Genomic DNA, 22706 nt, shown 5'->3' with positions numbered 1-22706 from the left:
CATTAATTAAGCTAAACTGAATAAGCTAAATTCAGTTATACCTATTAATTAAGATAAACATGTAACATTTAGTGCTGAGCAAATGCTAAACAATAACAGTATTAAGTATATTAATGACATTAAATTCATAATTGTTTTAAAACAAAGCAACATACAGCTAAAAATGCTGGATAAGTAGTGGAAATGAACGGGGCTCTATGGGTTGTTTGGAACTATACAGAGCTCCACAACCCGGAAGCTGCGCAGAAAAAATGTCCCGCCCCCTTTCCAACGGTTCCCTATGAGAGTGTCGCCACTCTGTTCTCTCTACCGCTCTGGTCCGAGGTAAGTATAATCTTTAGTGTGCTCAATTTCATGGTGTCCTGTACACTGTACACTTATGAACCAAAACATTGAGTGTTAGTACTGGCAAGGCTGCACTAAATCTTAATGTTATAATAATAATAATTTTCTTAACTCTGTGTTTAGGGTGGGACAGTGGCTCGGAGGGTAGCGATGCAAGGCAAGAAGCTCCCGGGTTCAACCCCCAGGCGAGGCGGTCCAGGTCCTTTCGCTGTGAAGTTTGCATGTTCTCCCGATGTAGCTGTAGGTTTCCCGACAGTTCAAAAAAATTCAAGTCAGGTAATTTGGAGATACAGAATTATTCATAAATGTGTTTAATATTAAACCTGAACTGATGAATCTTGTGTAGTGAGTAACTACCGTCCTGTCATGCATGGAACCAAAGAGTAACATAACGCTAAAATCCAAATAAATAAATACATAATAAAACTTTTGCGTTTATTGGCTGCCATTAAATTAATGAATTAGTAAATATATAAAAACTAAATTATTGAGCAGTTATATTTACATAAACGGGGACTTTTAACTTGACTCTCCTTTGAATGTGTGGGGTGTTGTACTAAAAGATGGCGGCGCCCCATGTACACAGTGTGAGTTATCTTCTCTAAATAATCGAGACAATAATAATAATAATAATAATTAGTTTAATCTGGTGTTTTGTGCGCTAACAGATTTATTGATAATAATTCTACACGGTTAATGTTACTCTGCTCCCGCCTGCGCGTGATTTAATACTAATATAACCGACACGTGCTCACCTGAACAAACTATCAAAAAAACAAACACATTTATTCTTTATATTTCTCCTTAAATCACTTTATTTACTGCTGCATCAAATAATATACACGTTTATTCTTTATATTTCTCCTTAAATCACTTTATATACTGCTGTATCAAATAATATACACGTTTATTCTTTATATTTCTCCTTAAATCACTTTATATACTGCTGTATCAAATAATATACACGTTTATTCTTTATATTTCTCCTTAAATCACTTTATATACTGCTGTATCAAATAATATACACGTTTATTCTTTATATTTCTCCTTAAATCACTTTATTTACTGCTGCATCAAATAATATACACGTTTATTCTTTATATTTCTCCTTAAATCACTTTATTTACTGCTGTATCAAATAATATACACGTTTATTCTTTAGATTTCTCCTTATCACTTTATATACTGCTGTATCAAATAATATACACGTTTATTCTTTATATTTCTCCTTATCACTTTATATTCTGCTGTATCAAATAATATACACGTTTATTCTTTATATTTCTCCTTATCACTTTATATACTGCTGTATCAAATAATATACACGTTTATTCTTTAGATTTCTCCTTATCACTTTATTTACTGCTGTATCAAATAATATACACGTTTATTCTTTATATTTCTCCTTAAATCACTTTATATACTGCTGTATCAAGCTGCATTATGATAGTATTTATAGTAAGAGTATTTAGTTCTGATTCTGCTTTAGGTTTTGTGTTTATGTGGAGTTTGGTGTAGAATACTTGAGCTGTGTGTAAATGATTCTGTCAAATAAATAAATAAATCATGTATTTTATTTGACAGGACGTGATGGAGAATGATCTGCCTCAAACTGTCCGACTCCTCAGTTCTCTAACTGAACAGGTCTGGATCACACACACACACACACACACACACACACACACACACACACACACACACACACACACACACACACACACACACACACACACACACACACACACTCACTCACACACACACACACACTCTCACTCACTCACACACACACACACACACACACACTCAAACTCAAACGAAGCTTTATTGGCATGACAAATAATGACATTCGTATTGCCAAAGCAAGTTACAGAGAAATATAACAATAAAAATAAGAAAGAACAAAAATATACAGAACAGTTACATGTGCAAAAAATATAGAATAGAATACAATATTAATAAAAACAGTGCAAAATAATAACGATAAGTATAATATTTACAATAATGAGGTAACATTATTATTATTATTATTATTATAACACACACACACACACACTCACACTCACTCACACACACACACTCACACACACACACACACACACACACATCAGCTTTTCTTTCATTCACTTTATTAGTTTATAAACCTTTTTAATAAATGTGGATTATTATTAGATTTATACACCTTATTACATCTAAAAAGCTTTTTTTTGTGTGGATGCTGCCTGGCTGCATGCGTTCTAAGGACCAGGGTTTAATTGTTGCATTTGTTTAGTGTCTGAGTTTGGTATTTTCTCCACATGTTCTACTGTCCAGTGATGCTTCAGAGTAAAATGTTTACATTTACACCCCAGTAAAATGTATTTATGCTGTAAAGAAATCAGAATGAAGTGATGGTTCAGTGGTTAAGGTACTGGACTAGTAATCTAAAGGTTGCTGGTTCAAGCCCCACCACCCCCAAGTTGCCAAAATTGTGATAGATGTAAGTCGCTTTGGATAAAAGCTTCTGCTAAAGGCTGAAAATGTAAATGTAGAATTAAATCATGAACCCTGATAATGATCAGTATAAGTGCTGAATCGTACAGAAAATCTAATTCTATTATAATTCTATTTCAGGTTGTATCAGTAACCGGCCACATTAGAGACCTGATGAAGAAAGTGGAGCAGAAAACGTTTCTCACTTCAAAGGTACGAACTTGTGTGCGTTTGTGTGAGTGATGGTTAGGATCTAATCCCACACCTCTCTAACAGGATCTGGTGTGTGTGTGATGGTTAGGATCTAATCCCACACCTCTCTAACAGGATCTGGTGTGTTTGCAGGGTTTGTCGTTGCTGGACCTGCGGTATCACCTGCTCCTGTTTTACCTGCAGGACCTCACACACGTGATCAGCCTCAAAGCAGAAGGACAGAGTCTGCAGGACCACGGCGCCATCCACAGGCTGGTTACTGTCAGGACCGTGAGTGATGTAGTCTGTACTCCGTATCTAAAGGGACTGGGACATGTTTAAAAGCTGGAGGTGTAAATATTTAGAACCACAGATAAGCCAGATCATTAGTACATGGTACACAGCATGGAGCATCAAACCCTTCTGTGCCAGTCAGTGACCATGCAGCTTCTGCCCACTGTCCAAAACATCAGAACCGTACCTCAGAGCAACAGCAGGTCAGCTGGTCTGATACCTGTTTTCTTTAAGATGCACAGAGATGCACCAGAACTGTTGGTAACATCCTGGTACCAGATCCCACAGGAACCTTTCAGATGTCTTGCACAGTCCATGGCGGGTGGTCCTAATGTTCTGCTCAGAGTCCTTTATAAAATAAAGCAGTAAGATTGTGTTTTCTGTAGGTGCTGGAGAAGATGCGTCCTCTCGATCAGAAGCTGAAATATCAGATCGATAAACTGGTGAAAACTGCAGTAACTGGCAACCTGGGTGAGAACTTCTCTGTTCTACAGTCGTTAGTGTTATATCATAAATATATCATAAATAACCGGACAGTCGATAAATGGACGTGTGTGTGTGTTTGTAGGCCTTCTGTTTTTGCTGTACAAACTAACGTTTAACGTCTTTGTGTTCTAGCTGAGAACGATCCGTTACACCTCCGTCCAAATCCTGAGAACCTCGTCAGCAAGGTAAAACTCCTCCTGCCTAATTCTGTTTTAGATCCATTACATTTCATCTAGATAACTGGATAACTTTATTAAGCCCAGAGGGAAAGTCAGTTATTACAGCAGCCCCAGGTACATTAAAGCAAAAGGTATTAAAGTAATGTTGTACACACTATGTAATTGAATAAATAGAATAAAAAACGTAGTATGTCATAAAGCTTGATGAGTCTTCTAGAATTAAAATTGTGGATGATATGTAATATGTGATGTACTAAGCTGTTGTAAGTGTTTAATAATAACAGATATGTAGTGCTAGAACATGCCCCATGAGTCTGTTCTAATAGTACTTTGGTGTTCGATGATGTCCTGAACCATCTACACACCACATGACCACAAATACGTGGACACCTCAGTGGGACCATTTTCCATCCTGAAGAACTTTTTCTCAACACACGTAGAATTAAAATTTTGTTTTTCTCTCGACAGCTCGATCAGGAATGGGACGAGGACGAGGGTGGGGCTGGAAAAGAGGATTTCGAGAGGAAGTGGCCTCCCACAGCCAGGAAATACATCCCACCCAAAATTGCCCCAATGCATTATGGTAAAACATTTTCGTTCAGCTTATCATTTTTATAAAAACTGCAGATAAATGAGTGTTCACACAGATCAGAGGAGCTGCACACACATCTTTCTCCCTTTATCTCCCAGTTTAGTCGTTTCCATTTCCCTGGTCTGTATCCGCTGCCATTTGCAGCTGTGCTAAGCTCCATGTGACCAAACTGACTAAACAGTCATCTGATCAAAGTCACTCGGGTCTTTATGCTAATCAGATGTAAACTACGAGGAACTTTTTATCAGATCAACATCTAATAGATCCCTCCCCTGCCCTACAGGGGGCGTATGGGCGTCCCTCCTCTGAGACTATTCGTTTCCCCTCACAGACGGAGATCTGACTGAGTCGGACAGGCAGAAGGAGCTGCAGGATAAACAGAGGAAAGCGGCGTTACGCAGTTCAGTCATTCAGGAGCTCCGGCAGCAGTACAGCGACGCGCCGGAGGAGATCAGAGATCGGCAGGATTTCCAGACTGACCGAGATATCAGAGAGGAGCAGCACAGGTAAGGATATTCGACCTGTTCAGGTGTCTAACAGGCCATGCCTGAGGGAGGGAGATCACTGGGGTTTCCTTATTGCACTGCACTCCCACCATAAGAGGGTTGGTTTTGTGCATCATCTGAAACGTTGCTGGAAATGATTTGGCGTTCAGCTCTGGACTGTAAACGTTGTTTCTGATGATTCTCGTTAAATGTCTGCGCAGGAGAAACTACGAGGAGTCCATGATGGTGCGTCTGAGCACGAGTCGAGACCAGAGAGCCAAGAAGAGACGCATGATGGGAATATCACAGCTGAACAGCATCACGCACTTCAGTGACATCACAGCGCTGACCGGAGGAGAAGCGGCGGTGAGTCTGAGACGGACGGGTGGACGGGCTGATGAACAGACATGAACATTCCTCTAAAAACATGCTGGTTGTGTTAGTCGTCGATATTCAGTGACCTCAATAAGTCCAGAAATCAACAATTATGATTTAATAAAAATGTTTTTATTACAAATAAAAGTGTAATTGTTGAGACCCACAGACCGACTGATCCCTGTCCAAGTTCTTTTTCATGTTCCTGTTGGTATATTTTATTTTTTACAGTTTTAGCTGCCTGAAATTCAGCAACGCGGCATAACCGCATTTTGCTTCTATAGAACTTTGTTAGTTGCTTTGCTGTCTCTTATCAGAGCTCGTCACTGCTTATACATGCTCATGAGTTCTCATTCACCCTCCTCTGTTTCTATGGAGTGTGGGAAGCTAAACGTTCGTCTGTGTTGTAGGATACGGAAAGTTCCAGACCCAAGAAGAAAAAGAAAATGCTGAAGAAGAAAAACAAGAAGAAAAGTGAGTCTGTTTACTGAGTAAAAATGTACATTTACTCTTTAACCATTATTAACATTATTATTGAGTTATAACACTGATTTTGTTTTCTTTTTTCAGTGTTCAAGAAGCGCAAGTAGAAATTCTACCATCCAGATGAGACGAGTCTTCTTTAGTTTTGTTTTTTGTCTTGTCTTTGTTTTCAAAATAAAAAAATATTATGCAGTTGAATTGTTTGTTTCATTCCTATAAATGTTTATATTTACCATTGCCTTAAGTGGTCAGGGATGTGGTGGGCCTCCGACTGTTTGTGTGTAGACACCTGTCTGGTAGCACTGATGGGGATTTGTACCCTGGTTCACCGCAGTAATAGCTTAGCATAATTTACAGCTACCCTTTTGAGCCACATGTTCATTATTATTTATATTAGTACTGTATTAAGTGTTCATCTGCTTTGATCATTCAGTTATTACAGATAAAATTAACCAAATCCATTTAAACACTGCAGTAGCTTCTGACTAGTGAAGATAACTTGCTAGAATGTTTAATGGATGGCAGATTGGCAGGAATCATGAGTAACTGTTTAAGAAATGCAGACATTATTAACTTCCACACATTAATTAATGTCAGGAGAAAGAATTAATTATTAAAAGCTGTAAATGTCTTTCATGGCTGTGATTATTGTTTACTAGACTGTGTTAGCTTAGCTTTCCAACATCAACTTGTACAGGCTGGTCAGATTACCAACAAACAGCCCGAATATAAACTCGTGTGGACATTTAGAACCAGGTTTTAAAACATTAACTCTGAGGTTTGATTCTGGTTTAACAGCTTCATGAATACAGTTTAAAGTTTAGTGCAGCTAAAAGGTTTGGACTCGCTAGCAGAAGCGGAATGGCGGAGTGTTGAACACAAGGGGGCGCCACATTCACCCGCTGTATAAATGTTCTGTATGTTCAGGACTGATCCCATCACTGCTGAAGGTTGGACCAGAAACTTTACTGAAGCTGCATTTACATTCAAATTATATTAAAATAGTTTATAATCAAGAGAATTCATGCGAGTCTCTGGTATTCTGTAAATAGTTGTATATATTGATAAAGTGTGTGTATTTATATCTGTAGGTGTTACAGGTACACTGTTGTTAGTTTATGATGATCTAGATCTGAATTTTAACTTCTGCTTCTAGAAAGGTGGGAGGTTTAGAACCTGATCTAGAAAGTAATCCTGAACATGAATGGTCCTGGAACCATGTAAAGTATCACCAATAATCCTACATTTGGATGCATTACTACAGACTTTTACATAGATTATATACAGTGTATCACAAAAGTGAGTACACCCCTCACATTTCTGCAAATATTTCATTATATCTTTTCATGGGACAACACTATAGACATGAAACTTGGATATAACTTAGAGTAGTCAGTGTACAACTTGTATAGCAGTGTAGATTTACTGTCTTCTGAAAATAACTCAACACACAGCCATTAATGTCTAAATACCTGGCAACATAAGTGAGTACACCCCACAGTGAACATGTCCAAATTGTGCCCAAATGTGTCGTTGCCCCTCCCTGGTGTCATGTGTCAAGGTCCCAGGTGTAAATGGGGGGCAGGGCTGTTAAATTTGGTGTTTTGGGTACAATTCTCTCATACTGGCCACTGGATATTCAACATGGCACCTCATGGCAAAGAACACTCTGAGGATGTGAGAAATAGAATTGTTGCTCTCCACAAAGATGGCCTGGGCTATAAGAAGATTGCTAACACCCTGAAACTGAGCTACAGCATGGTGGCCAAGGTCATACAGCGGTTTTCCAGGACAGGTTCCACTCGGAACAGGCTTTGCCAGGGTCGACCAAAGAAGTTGAGTCCACGTGTTCGGCGTCATATCCAGAGGTTGGCTTTAAAAAATAGACACATGAGTGCTGCCAGCATTGCTGCAGAGGTTGAAGACGTGGGAGGTCAGCCTGTCAGTGCTCAGACCATACGCCGCACACTGCATCAACTCGGTCTGCATGGTCGTCATCCCAGAAGGAAGCTGACGCACAAGAAAGCCCGCAAACAGTTTGCTGAAGACAAGCAGTCCAAGAACATGGATTACTGGAATGCCCTGTGGTCTGACGAGACCAAGATAAACTTGTTTGGCTCAGATGGTGTCCAGCATGTGTGGCGGCGCCCTGGTGAGAAGTACCAAGACAACTGTATCTTGCCTACAGTCAAGCATGGTGGTGGTAGCATCATGGTCTTGGGCTGCATGAGTGTTGCTGGCACTGGGGAGCTGCAGTTCATTGAGGGAAACATGAATTCCAACATGTACTGTGACATTCTGAAACAGAGCATGATCCCCTGCCTTCGAAAACTGGGCCTCATGGCAGTTTTCCAACAGGATTACGACCCCAAACACAACCTCCAAGATGACAACTGCCTTGCTGAGGAAGCTGAAGGTAAAGGTGATGGACTAAACCCAATTGAGCACCTGTGGCACATCCTCAAGTGGAAGGTGGAGGAGTTCAAGGTGTCTAACATCCACCAGCTCCGTGATGTCATCATGGAGGAGTGGAAGAGGATTCCAGTAGCAACCTGTGCAGCTCTGGTGAATTCCATGCCCAGGAGGGTTAAGGCAGTGCTGGATAATAATGGTGGTCACACAAAATATTGACACTTTGGGCACAATTTGGACATGTTCACTGTGGGGTGTACTCACTTATGTTGCCAGCCATTTAGACATTAATGGCTGTGTGTTGAGTTATTTTCAGAAGACAGTAAATCTACACTGCTATACAAGTTGTACACTGACTACTCTAACTTATATCCAAGTTTTATTTCTATAGTGTTGTCCCATGAAAAGATATAATAAAATATTTGCAGAAATGTGAGGGGTGTACTCACTTTTGTGATACACTGTATATATATATTGTGTGGATATCTATTTATAATTGATGTATATTTATATAAAATGGATGTGTGTATATATACAGTGTATCACAAAAGTGAGTACACCCCTCACATTTCTGCAAATATTTCATTATATCTTTTCATGGGACAACACTATAGACATGAAACTTGGATATAACTTAGAGTAGTCAGTGTACAGCTTGTATAGCAGTGTAGATTTACTGTCTTCTGAAAATAACTCAACACACAGCCATTAATGTCTAAATGGCTGGCAACATAAGTGAGTACACCCCACAGTGAACATGTCCAAATTGTGCCCAAAGTGTCAATATTTTGTGTGACCACCATTATTATCCAGCACTGCCTTAACCCTCCTGGGCATGGAATTCACCAGAGCTGCACAGGTTGCTACTGGAATCCTCTTCCACTCCTCCATGATGACATCACGGAGCTGGTGGATGTTAGACACCTTGAACTCCTCCAACTTCCACTTGAGGATGCGCCACACGTGCTCAATTGGGTTTAGTCCATCACCTTTACCTTCAGCTTCCTCAGCAAGGCAGTTGTCATCTTGGAGGTTGTGTTTGGGGTCGTTATCCTGTTGGAAAACTGCCATGAGGCCCAGTTTTCGAAGGGAGGGGATCATGCTCTGTTTCAGAATGTCACAGTACATGTTGAAATTCATGTTTCCCTCAATGAACTGCAGCTCCCCAGTGCCAGCAACACTCATGCAGCCCAAGACCATGATGCTAACAACACAATGCTTGACTGTAGGCAAGATACAGTTGTCTTGGTACTTCTCACCAGGGCGCCGCCACACATGCTGGACACCATCTGAGCCAAACAAGTTTATCTTGGTCTCGTCAGACCAGAGGGCATTCCAGTAATCCATGTTCTTGGACTGCTTGTCTTCAGCAAACTGTTTGCTGGCTTTCTTGTGCGTCAGCTTCCTTCTGGGATGACGACCATGCAGACCGAGTCGATGCAGTGTGCGGCGTATGGTCTGAGCACTGACAGGCTGACCTCCCACGTCTTCAACCTCTGCAGCAATGCTGGCAGCACTCATGTGTCTATTTTTTAAAGCCAACCTCTGGATATGACGCCGAACACGTGGACTCAACTTCTTTGGTCGACCCTGGCGAAGCCTGTTCCGAGTGGAACCTGTCCTGGAAAACCGCTGTATGACCTTGGCCACCATCCTGTAGCTCAGTTTCAGGGTGTTAGCAATCTTCTTATAGCCCAGGCCATCTTTGTGGAGAGCAACAATTCTATTTCTCACATCCTCAGAGAGTTCTTTGCGATGAGGTGCCATGTTGAACATCCAGTGGCCAGTATACGAGAATTGTACCCAAAACACCAAATTTAACAGCCCTGCTCCCCATTTACACCTGGGACCTTGACACATGACACCAGGGAGGGACAACGACACATTTGGGCACAATTTGGACATGTTCACTGTGGGGTGTACTCACTTATGTTGCCAGCTATTTAGACATTAATGGCTGTGTGTTGAGTTATTTTCAGAAGACATTAAATCTACACTGCTATACAAGCTGTACACTGACTACTCTAAGTTATATCCAAGTTTCATGTCTATAGTGTTGTCCCATGAAAAGATATAATGAAATATTTGCAGAAATGTGAGGGGTGTACTCACTTTTGTGATACACTGTATATATATATATATATATAATGTGTGTGTGTGTGTGTGTGTGTGTATATATATATATATATATATATATATATATATATATATATAGCATAGCTAATATTTTTTTATAATTTTTTTTATTTATTTTATTCTACTCTATTGTATTTACTCTGTTTACTGTATTTACAATGTACTGGAGCTGCTCGAATTTCCCCCATGGGGATCAATAAAGAAATCTTATTATATATTTGTATTTAATATGGTGAATACTTGTATATATACCCATGTGCATTTATAAACAATTAGCTGAATGTATTTGTTGGAATAGGGTTATTTATAATTAGATTTATTCATTCATATATTTATATATAATCAGCTAAATATATTAATTTTAATTAGGTGCAGATATTTATATATAATTGATGTATACATTTATTTGGGCGGCACGGTGGCTAAGTGAGTAGCACTGTCGCCTGACAGCAAGAAGGTCCTGGGTTCGCGTCCTTTCTGTGCAGAGTTTGCATGTTCTCCCCGTGTCTGTGTGGGTTTCCTCCGGTTTCCTTCCAGTCCAAAAACCTGCAGCCAGGCTAACTGACACACTGAATTGTCCTATAGGTCCCCGCCACTAGGATGCATAAACCAGTGCACTGTAGTGCCGGTCCCAAGCCCGGATAAATAGGAAGGGTTGTGACAGGAAGGGCATCCGGAGTAAAAACTGTGCCAGGTCAATAATGCGGATCACACTCCGCCGGCGACCCCTAACAGGAAGAAGCCGAGGAAATCGATCGATACATTTATATAGAATTAGGTGCATGTATGTACGTATATGTGTATATATGTAATTAAGTGTTTTTATGGCCGAGTTCCTTTTGTACTGAAATATCAACCAAAAAGCAGCATTATTACCAAAGCTTTAAATGATCTTCATATAACAAACTATTAATATTAAATTATTTATTATTAACATACAAACCCAAATACCAGAAAAATTAAAGAATGTTTAGTTAAAAAATAAAAATAGGAGAATCTGTGATCTTTACATTGGTAAGAATTTCAGCATGTTTACTGATTGGTAAAAAACTTCAACAGGAGAATTAAAAATGATTTAATGAGAAAGGTGCACAAATAAATATGAAACTACAGCCAAGCTGCCTAGGTCAAGCCACACCTCTCAGATTAAGTCACTCGACTAGCCTGGAATGGATATGATTGGTTACAGCAACCATCACTCTGACTGAGTCGTAGAAGTCTGTGTCTGCAGCTGAAACCACCGTGGACCTTTACATAAGAGCTGCAAAAAAGCTGGACATCAAGTTCTGACCCAGTGACATCATCGGTCCAGTCTGATGTAAATGATGCACAGACGTACCGACCATCAACCTTCAGCTCATACAGGAAGAAGAAAAACCACAGCAGAGCCAAACATTTCATTTTTACAATCTTTTATTTTTTTTTTCTTAATTACAGACTCATGGGTTAAAAATAAAAATAAAAAAGCACTTCTTTTTCCAAACCCATTCCCCATCTCAGAAAAGGAACAGAAGCCCGGCGGGGGGAAACAAACCCATCTCCACACACCCCTCCCTCCCGACAAATTAAAAGCTCAGATCCTTTCCTTCTTTAGCCCTAAATTCCACGATCAGTCCTCAGTCTGAAACAAGGGCCTTAAAAATGCGCCCTCCCCGTTTACCCTCGAACCCTCATCCTGCCCCTCACTCCCTCGCTCACGCTGACCCCGCTGCTTTGCTCTCGCTATATAAATAAGTGGTGGTGGAGGTGTGTGTTAGTGTCGTTTCGAGCGTTACGCTGCCGTTCAGCGTTTATTGTTGTAGTAAATGGGCCGGGGGTCACCCTGCGCCCCTCCCCCGCCACCCCACATGAGCGTGGACAGGGGAATAGAGGGAGTGGACAGAGAGAGCGAGGACGGCGAGACCGTAGGGGGCGCTGCAGCCACGGGGGGAGGAGGAGTGCTCAGCCTCCACTGGTCCTGAAACCTGAAACGACAAGAAGTGGTCTAGTATACAGAGAGAGAGGAGAGGAAAGAAGGAGGACGGGGGACGGGCAGGAACACCCCCCCTCCCCCCCCCACCCCCCCCCCCCCCCCCAAAAAAAAAAAAAAATCTCAACTAAACAAAACGAAGAGCGGCGGCTTCAGTCATGGCTGCGAGCTCGAGCGGTGAGGAGAACACGAGAAGTGGTACAGAACAGCTGAAATTAGGAATCAAATTAACGATGGAGAAGCAAGACTAGGTCAGAAGCTGAGAGTGTTGTACAGCAGAGACAAATCAGAAAGGAAATACAAACGGACGGAGCTTCTCTAATCAAACTCAACCTCAAAAACTGAATGTTTGTTAAAAGAAATGAAAGAAACGAATGGTCGGGGCTTTAGGTTCCCTAGAAACTAATCAAAAACACAAAAGTTAAGCATGCAGACGCATTCTCTCCTCAAACGAAACACATTCAACGCTTACGGAAAGAAAAAGAAAAAAAAAACAACTAGGGATGCACCGATCTGATACCAAGGAGCAATATAATCCCAGACGGGGCCGAATCTGATAATTTTTTATTAAAATGAGGACATTCCGAAAGTACGTGGAGAGATAAATACGCAATGCAAGAAAGGCAAGCGAGGAAAAATGTGAGACAAGGAAACAAAAGTAAAAAATACAAAGATCAGGCCATGACTGTTCTGTCGAAAATAACAGAGGAATCAAAGCTGGAAGGGGAAGAACGCTAGAGAGCAACGGCTATGACCAAATGCAAGATTAAAAGGAAAAAAAAAAATAGGATGGCGTAAAAATTAAACAGTCTGAACCACAGGCATTATTGATCTGAATCTCACACACACACACACACACACACACACACTGATGGTACAACATGGGAACAGGAGGAATAAATGAGCAGTGAAGCTCCTCACAGCCAGATCAGAGGAGACACGTCTGCAGCCTGACATCACATCCTCCAAAATCATTCACCGTCGCCAACCAAGAACCTCCCCAAAACCTGGGTACCTTACCGCCGTGACTGCACCACACGGGCACACGCGCTCTCTCGGTCTCTCTCACACACACACACGCGTACACACACACACACACCAGTCAGTCGGTCAGTCTGTCCGGGAGTCACTCTGTTCTTTTTTTTTTTTTTTTCTCCCTCTGTGTTTTTGTGTCTTTTTTTTTTTTTTTTCTTCTTTTTCTCTTCTTTTATTGAGGGAAAGTTTTTCTTTTCTTTTTTTTTTTTTTAAACAGGAAAAGAGGGATGACAGTAAAAAGGGGGTATGAGAGTGTGGGGGGTGTTATTAGTAAGGGGAATACCACGATGTTGTTCGCCCTCTGCCCCTGGAAAAAAAAAGAGAGAGAAAAAGAGGGTGAGTGTTTTTCGCTTGAAGACGGAGGACACCAATTATTTTATTTTATTATTTTATAATTTATATATGTGTGCGTTTCGCTGTCACTGCAAGGTGCATCATCGGGGGCTTAACGTCTGACGTAGACGAGCGTGTTCTTTTACACAATCTATACTGGTACAGGTACGGCAGAACAGAATTCCCAGTTAATGGAATTTCTCACGGTCAGATTTGGGGAGAATAAAAGAAGCCGGGAGCTTCGGACCGAATGCAAAAGCGCATCAGAGTGTTTAATATTTAGGGGGGGTGGGGTCGGGGGTTAAGTGAAGATGAAGACATCCTCTCTCCCTCTTTATCTCTCTCAGTTAGGGCTCCTGTAGGGGAGAGATGATGGGACACGTACACACGCACGCACACGACACGCCTCTGTCCCAACGGAAAATAAACAACAAATGAATGAATGAACGAACAAATAAATGAATAAATGAATAAAGTGCGTCGTCGTGCATTTCCATCAAACACTGATCTGTTCACTATCTAAAAGAGCAAAGAAAGAGTTAGACTTTGATTCACACAGTGCAGATATTTACTCTAATCTTAAACAGGGGGTTTAAATAGTGTTACGACTATTCGTGATGCTATCGGCCAGCCGGGTGTCTAAACAGACGTGATTCGATATGACCAAGGGGGAAAGAAGACAGGGCAGGGCAGGGCCGAAACAGTACAAGGTGGTTCATAAAAATAAGTTCTACATTATGGAATTAAAAATGCTGCTGATTAACTGGTTAGCCGATACCCCCAGTAGGATTAATGCTGCAGGTTAAGAAAGGTCTTGGGACGCAGCCTCAACCTTCTAACTCCTTTAGCAAAAGCGCTGCCGTTCGAACCCGAGCAGGGACACTTATTTTATGCATCGACATGATTTGGAACCCGAAGGCTGGAACCGACGCGGGTGAAAATGAGAGGTGGGTCTCATGAGAGAATGAAGCCGATGGGTGGGAACTTGGGCTGGGCTCCTACTTTCCCCCCAACGTTCAGAGCTCAGTCATGAGGAAATGCACTCCGCGCTCCAGTAACATGCAGCGTCCTCACACCAGATATACACACGCAAGCTTAACTCACTCATACACACACCTAAGCACCCCCGTACACCCCCCCCCCCCCCCACAGCACTCCTCCAAAATCAGTGTTTTATTTTCACAACAGCACAGCTCGCACTTGCGCACGATCAATTCAAAACTGAGGTCAATATCAGGCTGCAGGAATGAAACCTCCATTCCGGAAGTGAGTATAATTCATGCACCGATTCGTACGGCAAACGTGATCGAGAACGAACTCTAATCGTGTGAAGTGCCTGAACTTAAACGCTCATTTCCGTTCAGGAACATCTAACTTTGATCGGAATTAGGCTGCAATTACCTAATGCAATTAGAATATAACGTGATCCTGACTCGATGAAAATGACGACGATCCATCCAGGACGAGCTCACACGCCGTTTGAAGGATGAGGAAGGTGGATCAGCATCAGTTCTTCATACTCCGAGTGAGAGAACGTGAATTGAATCCCGTGCTCACACCACAGAGACAAAAACCTGCTGTACGAGGACCGGCTTTTCCTTCTTTAAATCAGGACTAGGGAGGTAGTACCTCAGGATTTGCTCACCAGGGCTTTAAAGCACCTCACCTTCTATTAAATGTGGCCTTTGACTTTGGAACCCACTTTCTTTTTGTGCTGGGGTTAATCTATGGTGCTCATTTTGAGACGCCGGAAGACGGACCGGACCCCTACCACCTCCCTTCGGTTTGGACCGCACAAAACGGGCGCGAACAAATGGCCTCTCGCTACTCTGACCTGTCCGACGTGTGCGAGTGTGATCCTACGCGTGAGGGGTGCGCGCTGCTCACCTGAAGGCCCGTCCTCTCCCTCTGGGAGGCGTGTATCCGCTGTAGTACCGAGCCCGAGACGAGAAGCTCCCTCCACGTGAGCGGAACCGGGCCCGGGGGAAGCCGCGGTCCGTGGTGCTGATGCCCGGCCGATTCGTTCTCTTCGCGCCGACCTGAGGATTAATCACAGGGGCAAAACTAGTACAGCTGGGAGACATTAAAATCACAACCACCGGCCAGCAGAGGGCGCAGCGCCAGCAGCAGTGACACCGCTCGACCGTCCCTGGCTCAGACACAGTCTGCGGTGTCTGTGCAGCCGCCTATCTAGCTTAATGTTGATCTCAGGTGTATGGATTAGTAGTGTGGAGTATTTACACTAACAGAATATCCAAGTCCCTGACTGGACCAACATCTGGTTTTTTCTTGCTTAGTAAATGTGTATTTTATTTATTTCTTGCTTAGTAAATGTGTATTTTATTTATTTCTTGCTTAGTAAATGTGTATTTTATTTATTTCTTGCCTAGTAAATGTGTATTTTATTTATTTCTTGCTTAGTAAATGTGTATTTTATTTATTTCTTGCTTAGTAAATGTGTATTTTATTTATTTATTGCTTAGTAAATGTGTATTTTATTTATTTCTTGCTTAGTAAATGTGTATTTTATTTATTTCTTGCTTAGTAAATGTGTATTTTATTTATTTCTTGCTTAGTAAATGTGTATTTTATTTATTTCTTGCTTAGTAAATGTGTATTTTATTTATTTCTTGCTTAGTAAATGTGTATTTTATTTATTTCTTGCCTAGTAAATGTGTATTTTATTTATTTCTTGCTTAGTAAATGTGTATTTTATTTATTTCTTGCCTAGTAAATGTGTATTTTTTTATTGCTTAGTAAATGTGTATTTTATTTTATTTATTTATTTATTAATTTTTTGCTTAGTAAATGTGTATTTTATTTATTTTGCTTAGATTTTCTATATTCTTATTGTACAGTGTCCTTGGGTGTCATGAAAGGCGCTTTTCAAATAAAATAAATTATTATTATTAAAGCTAGTCATTGCAGGCTAGTTTGACCCGATGTGCATTATTGGGTCAAAGGTCGATCTACTGTGCATTCTATAGCCTATAAACATCTCGGATGGATCGTTCACGCATCTTCACCTTGATCTGCCTTCCTCGGAACAAGGACTCGTCCAGCGCCATGGCTGTTCTAACAGACTCCTTATCTGCAAACTCGATATACGCAAATCTGAAACAGACACAACAGTGGGGCGGTTATTAGGGCGCTCTGGAGATTTGCCTAATCCTGACCAAACAACGGTTAAAGCAGTTGAGCCCGAGCGTTCGAGTGCTTACCCTTTGGGGTGTCCTGTGAATTTGTCACATAAGATAGTGACTCTATTAACAGAGCCACATCCATGAAAATGAGCTTCAAGTTCCTCTGCTGTCGCTCCATAATCCACCTAAACCCAACACACACACACACACAGTTTAGTAAAGCATTTCATATTCATGTGGATCAAACTATAGAGCAAATCTAGAAAATCGGTCGTAATGCGTACATTTCCGACATAAATGGATCTTCCATCTGCTTCGATCTTCTCTTCAATCGACATGATGACAGGACCGGCTGTGGGACAGAGGATGTGACTGATTAAATAGTGACTGATAGTGCTACCCATTGAGCCACCCCATTAAAATATTAAAACAATAAAAAATTAATACAAGCATCTCTTCTACCTTGAGAGCTATTGTGGACTTCCAGCCAACACACACACACTCACCCGGTGGAGGACTGAGGTTCATCTGTTTCTCCACCTCATTCTGGAGCTCCTTCAGTTTCTCGGCTTCCTCCTCCATCTCTCTCACCCGGGCTTTGATGGCCTCCAGCTCCTGTGGACAGGATCAGGAATCGGTCCTTTAATACGGAAATATCTAAACGCTGAAGGATCGGGGTTCGACACCGGGGCCGTTTCCACTCTCCACGCGCTACATCCAGCATCAATCCGGGACGGTACTCGCACCCCGGTAATGAGGCATCATTTGATCGCTTTGATCTATAATGAATGCAGAACGACCAGCTGGGGAGGAGGGGGTAGGGGTCCTGCTTGGGGGCCCAGCTATGGCTACCTGGCAGTGGTGAGGCTGTACTAGTCCAGTACTTCAGTCACTCAGCTAACCAGTTTCGTTCCACTGTTAATTCTAACACCCACTAACATTCCTCTTAATGTTGTTATTATTATTATTGCACTATTAGAACACTGCTGTGTGACCCCAGTGCGGTGACGCCCAGTAGATCTTCCCGCCAGCCTCAGGCACAGACAAATGTGTCCGATTGGGGGACACAACCAGGTCAATAGCACCACCTAGGATTTAGGCCCCATTTTAAGAAAGGCAAGACATTACACCGAGGCTTTAAAGTACTAATAAAGTTAAGTGATGGGTTCTAAATCTTTTGTCTCATGTTGACATGGAACTAATCAACAGGATGCATGGAAATGAACGAATACCAAGTGCATCATTAAGGGCGCGTCACTGCAGCGAGCCAATCATCTACTAGACTACAAGTACGTGATCGTTTATGTATATATTTGGGTTTTAACGCCACGTTTAACACGTGTCTGTTAATAGGCATTATGTTCGTTTATCTTGTCTTTACGTTTCGGTTGAACAATGCGTGATGAACATTAATACAGCTACAGCCTAGGCTGTTCACGGCGGTAATAAACGAGACGTATCAGTAAACCGTACAACATTACGATATAGTCTGTGTAGCATACTGATGGACACAGACAGGAGTGTGTGAGCGTGCACACACACACACACACACACACACACACACCTCTTGTGGCACTGCTGCATTGCAGGGCAGATCGCACCCAGCTCCATCTGAACGCTCCATTTTGGTTCCAGTGCATCACAGCACAACCAAACCCGGCCAGAACGGTTCAAATGTGCCCAGCGAACCAAACCATCTCCATCACCGGAGAGGATTTACGACGATTTGTGACTTATAGGTGGTAACGAATATCATCTATAACAGTCTCCATATTGCGTTTCAGTCTGCTGGCTGATTCAGAGCCGTGGGTTATGAACGTTATCTACTTTATTATGCAAATTGTTTTATAATAATGCTTAAGAAAGCTCTGAGATCTTACACTGACGGTTTAAAATCCAATATAGTGTCCTCACACCAATGTAAAACAAGTCAGTCAGCATCACAGGAAAGACCCCTGTAAATAAGATGAGCTTGCTTCTATTTTACCGAAACATACATTCATTCAGCTCAGTATCTTTAGGATTAAAATGCACACATTACAGAGAGGCGTTTCAAGTGTGAGCCACTGTGCCAACCACTGGCAAGCAGGCAATAATGCACACCAATCAAGCATTACATCAAGCCCGAACAATCTCATTCCATTAGGTGTATTAGATCAGAAAGCGGCTCCACATGATTGATGTTAATGACTGAACACACACACGCACACGCGAGCATTTATCACTAGCACACTGAAGATGCGGCCGTTAGCATCACAGCTAGGAAAAGACGCGTTTTAATCCCAAACGATGAATAAACACACACAGACAGACAGACAGAATTACCGTCAGCTTTCCGCCTCTCTGCAGACAGCGGCGGCGTTAATGGCGGCCTGTCTCACCCTCCGCTAGCGATAACCCTGTCTCACAGCTCACATTTTACTGCGACGAACGCTTTTCTCCCCCACCGCCATCAGCTCGGTCTCACAGACTAACGGAGCCGGGCTGGGAGTCGATTCCACGCGCACACAGAGAGATTCGGGAATCAAGACTCGAGTGGAACGCTGCACGCTCCAGAGTCGGTTCCGAATCATGGAATTGATTCAGGATTAGAACCCCTTTTGTTAACATGTAGTCGGCATTCGACTTATATTACAGTTACAGTATACAGTCCGATCAATGGAGGGTTAGGGGCCTTGCTCAAGGGCCCAACAGCAGCAACCTGGCAGTGGTGGGGCTTGAACCAGCGACCTTCTGGTTTCTAGTCCAGCACCTTAACCACCAGGCTGCTGCTTGCCTTTCTTTTATTAAGGCAGAATAGATGTAGAGTACAATCAGCAAAAAAGGGGCCTCGCTCAAGGGCCCGACAGTGACTGCATGGCAGAGCTGGGATTCGAACCCTCAACCTTTCAGCCGACCGCTCGAACATCCACATTTTACATTTTCAGAAGACATTTAGAAGACGCTCCGATCCAAAGCGACTCACAGTATACGGCTAATGGTCAAGGGCCTTGCTCAAGGGCCCAACCTGGCAGTGGTGGGGTTTGAACCGGCAACCTTCTGCTTACTAGTCCAGTACCAGAAACACTTGGCTACAACTGCCCTACCTACCACTGTTGTCACCGTAGTCGGACAACTCAAATCTGATTAAATCAAGCACACCACGTCATATCCAGTTCCCTGTTATTCTAGTAACCTGCGCTCTATTTATTCCTCCACCACTCACACCAGTACCTCTATTAGATAGATAGACAACTTCTTGTATACATACAACATTAACTTACAGTGTAAAACAAGCAATAAGAATAATAATGTACAGTATGGTACTATATACATGTACACTTTTTATGGTGTACGCATAGCATACAAATACCTAAGATCCTTAGAACCTCCTTAGAATCCCTAGAACCTAAGGATTGCACTGTGTGAAAGGTTCTGAATTGAGTGGTATTTAAACAGGCAGGTTGTGTGTGTGTGTGTGTGTGTGTGTATAAATAATGTAGAGTGCTCAGCACAAGCTGCAGAACTTATTGTATTGGACTAGTAATCAAAAAGTCAATGGTTCAAGCCCCACCACTGCCTGGTCGTCACTGTTGGACCCCTGAGCAAGACCCTTAACTCTCTAGACCGCATACTGTCACACTACTGTAAGTCGCTTTGGATAAAAGCACCCCAAATGTCCCAAAATACACCTACAGATGCCCAAACATCAAGCCAACACGTGATGAATCACTATTTATGATGAGCATGTCTAAAATTGAGCCAACTGTGGCGGCACTACGCCTCCCAGACCGACAGCTACCATCGTCCTCGATACCAAACTCAAATTTGGGAACATGATCCCAAACGTGCGCTCGGATCCAGTCAGATCCAGTCAGATCCAGCCCGTTTCCTATTCCGAGCGCCATGATGTGGCACGCGGACGCGACCAAACGACCACCGGTCCCGTCCACACGGACTCGGATATTAGGAAGAGACTCGTGGGTCACGCTAGATGAGAGCTTTCCAGGAAACACTGACCAGAGTGAAGATCTATCATCATAGTCATTTAGTCATGTCCAACTCCCCTGATTGTACCATGCCCTGCTTCACATGCCTTCGCAACCCCTGTGCAGCCTCACACGGAACCCCGTCAGTCTCCCTCCCTCCGGCACGGATAACTGTGCCTGCTGGACGCCCGGCCAGGCCGATAGCACAGCCGAGATCGAAGCCTGAGATATCGGCTGTGATGGGCTAGCACAGTAGACTCGGACATGGTGGGCGTCTGCACTGGCAGAAGACTGACACTTAGGGAACTGGATATGACCAAGTCGGGTCAAAGCAAGAAAAAGCGAATGTCTTGTATTATTATTTGTTAAATTTCCTATCCGTTTGTTTTTGTGTGTAATTAGGAACACGGGTAAGGTGCAGGACTAGTAATCAGAAGGTCGCTGGTTCGAGCCCCACCAATGCCAGGTTGCCACTGTTGGACCCCTGAGCAAGGCCCCTAACCCTCAATGACTTAGACAGCATACTGTCACAGCACTGTAAGTCGCTTTGGATAAATGCTGAAAATGTAAACGTAAATGTAAACAATCGAGCAGATTTTGGAAGCTGTTCGCTTGAGATGAACCGACTCGTGAGTCGACTCATACAAATGGAATCGAACAGCCTTAACAAGCACTACTAACACACGAGGTTGCGCCAACATGGCCGCCGGTGCTAACACTAAAGCTATCCAGTGAGCATGCTACCGTTTTAAATACTGAGTAAAAAAAAAGCAAACAGGCGCCATGTGTGAGAGTTTAGCTCCGTCCCCTGAGGTAAATGACTCGTTTTAGATCATATAGGATACAGCAGTGTGTGCTGTGGAGGACTGAGAGGCAATCCCTCCCCCACTCACCGGATCCTCAATAGCGGCCTCTCCTTCATCTAAACCCGGCTCCTCGTCACCGACTCCCGGGTCTTCAAGCTCCGGATGACCGGGGTCTGAATCGAGCAGAGATTCCTCCGCCAGTCCATTACCGAACTCCGCCATGATCAGCTCGATTCCCGCCGGCGGGAAAATAATAACGTCTCGAGCGCTCTGAACTTTAAATAAGAGACACTGTTTTATATCTATTTACGTTATTTTAAATCCGAGTCACTTCACACCTAATCCCGACACTTATTCCACCGCCGCTGAAGCACTCTCTGAACCGGCTACAGAAATAATCGCTCTTAATCCCGTTTACATGAACATTTATCTCACGGCTCCAATCTGAGGCGGTTCTGTAGCCTGTGTTCCAGAACAGAAATGGAACCCGGAGGCGGGGCGTCCGGATACTGCAGGCGCCAATTCTTCATCCTATTGGGCAATCGTGGAGTGTTAGGCCCGCCTCCATGAAACTGTCGTAGATGTTATTGGCCAAGAGCGAGAACGTTTGGAAATTTTACTCAATGATTGGGTGAAGCCGCGTCAGTCACATCTACGTAAAAACGGTGGCTATCGTTAAATTCCGCCTCATTCGTTGTAATTGTTTTTTTTCTTTTATTAAAAATTTTAATAATAGCTATATTATTCACTATATCATTTATTTATATTAATAATAGCTATATTATTCACTATATCATTTATTTATATTAAATACTTTCAATAATTATTAATATTTATATTTATATTAATAATATCTATATTATTATTCACTATATTATTTATTTATATGAAATATCTTTAATAATTATCAATATTTATATTCATATTTATATTAATAATACCTATATTTACTATATAATTTATATTTACTTATATTAAATATTTTCAATAATTATTAATATTTA

The 22706-nt window shown here is 42.2% G+C and overlaps 2 protein-coding genes across 4 annotated transcripts; one reads left to right on the top strand and one right to left on the bottom strand.

Moving 5' to 3' along the window:
• The first annotated feature begins 236 nt into the window (after positions 1-236).
• ngdn (neuroguidin, EIF4E binding protein) lies at positions 237-6098 on the top strand. Of its 2 annotated transcripts, XM_062985369.1 has the most exons (12): positions 237-324; positions 469-621; positions 1930-1989; positions 2956-3027; positions 3160-3297; positions 3687-3771; positions 3919-3971; positions 4434-4548; positions 4889-5063; positions 5264-5408; positions 5828-5891; positions 5988-6098. In XM_062985369.1, the coding sequence occupies exons 2-12, from the start codon at positions 496-498 to the stop codon at positions 6005-6007; spliced, it is 1053 nt and encodes a 350-aa protein (XP_062841439.1). In that variant the 5' UTR covers positions 237-324; positions 469-495; the 3' UTR covers positions 6008-6098. The 2 variants fall into 2 exon arrangements, with proteins under 2 accessions (XP_062841439.1, XP_062841440.1); XM_062985370.1 differs by lacking the exons at positions 237-324; positions 469-621 and adding an exon at positions 907-932.
• A 5745-nt stretch (positions 6099-11843) lies between these two features.
• Positions 11844-22182, bottom strand: pabpn1 (poly(A) binding protein, nuclear 1). 2 transcript variants are annotated; one of them, XM_062985396.1, is made up of 7 exons: positions 21790-22182; positions 17435-17543; positions 17213-17280; positions 17007-17113; positions 16812-16899; positions 15673-15824; positions 11844-12412 (listed from the first exon to the last, which is right to left on the bottom strand). In XM_062985396.1, exons 1-7 carry the CDS (start codon positions 21922-21924, stop codon positions 12232-12234), a joined length of 840 nt encoding a protein of 279 aa, XP_062841466.1. In that variant the 5' UTR covers positions 21925-22182; the 3' UTR covers positions 11844-12231. The 2 variants fall into 2 exon arrangements, with proteins under 2 accessions (XP_062841466.1, XP_062841467.1); XM_062985397.1 differs by lacking the exon at positions 11844-12412 and adding an exon at positions 13423-13759 and having other exon boundaries at positions 21790-22180.
• Positions 22183-22706: the final 524 nt, after the last annotated feature.

The sequence above is a fragment of the Trichomycterus rosablanca genome, chromosome 23 (genome assembly GCF_030014385.1).
Source record: "Trichomycterus rosablanca isolate fTriRos1 chromosome 23, fTriRos1.hap1, whole genome shotgun sequence".
In the NCBI taxonomy this organism is placed as follows: Eukaryota; Metazoa; Chordata; class Actinopteri; order Siluriformes; family Trichomycteridae; genus Trichomycterus; species Trichomycterus rosablanca.
Note: the sequence above shows the minus strand (reverse complement) of the source record. Positions and strands in the feature narration are given on the sequence as shown.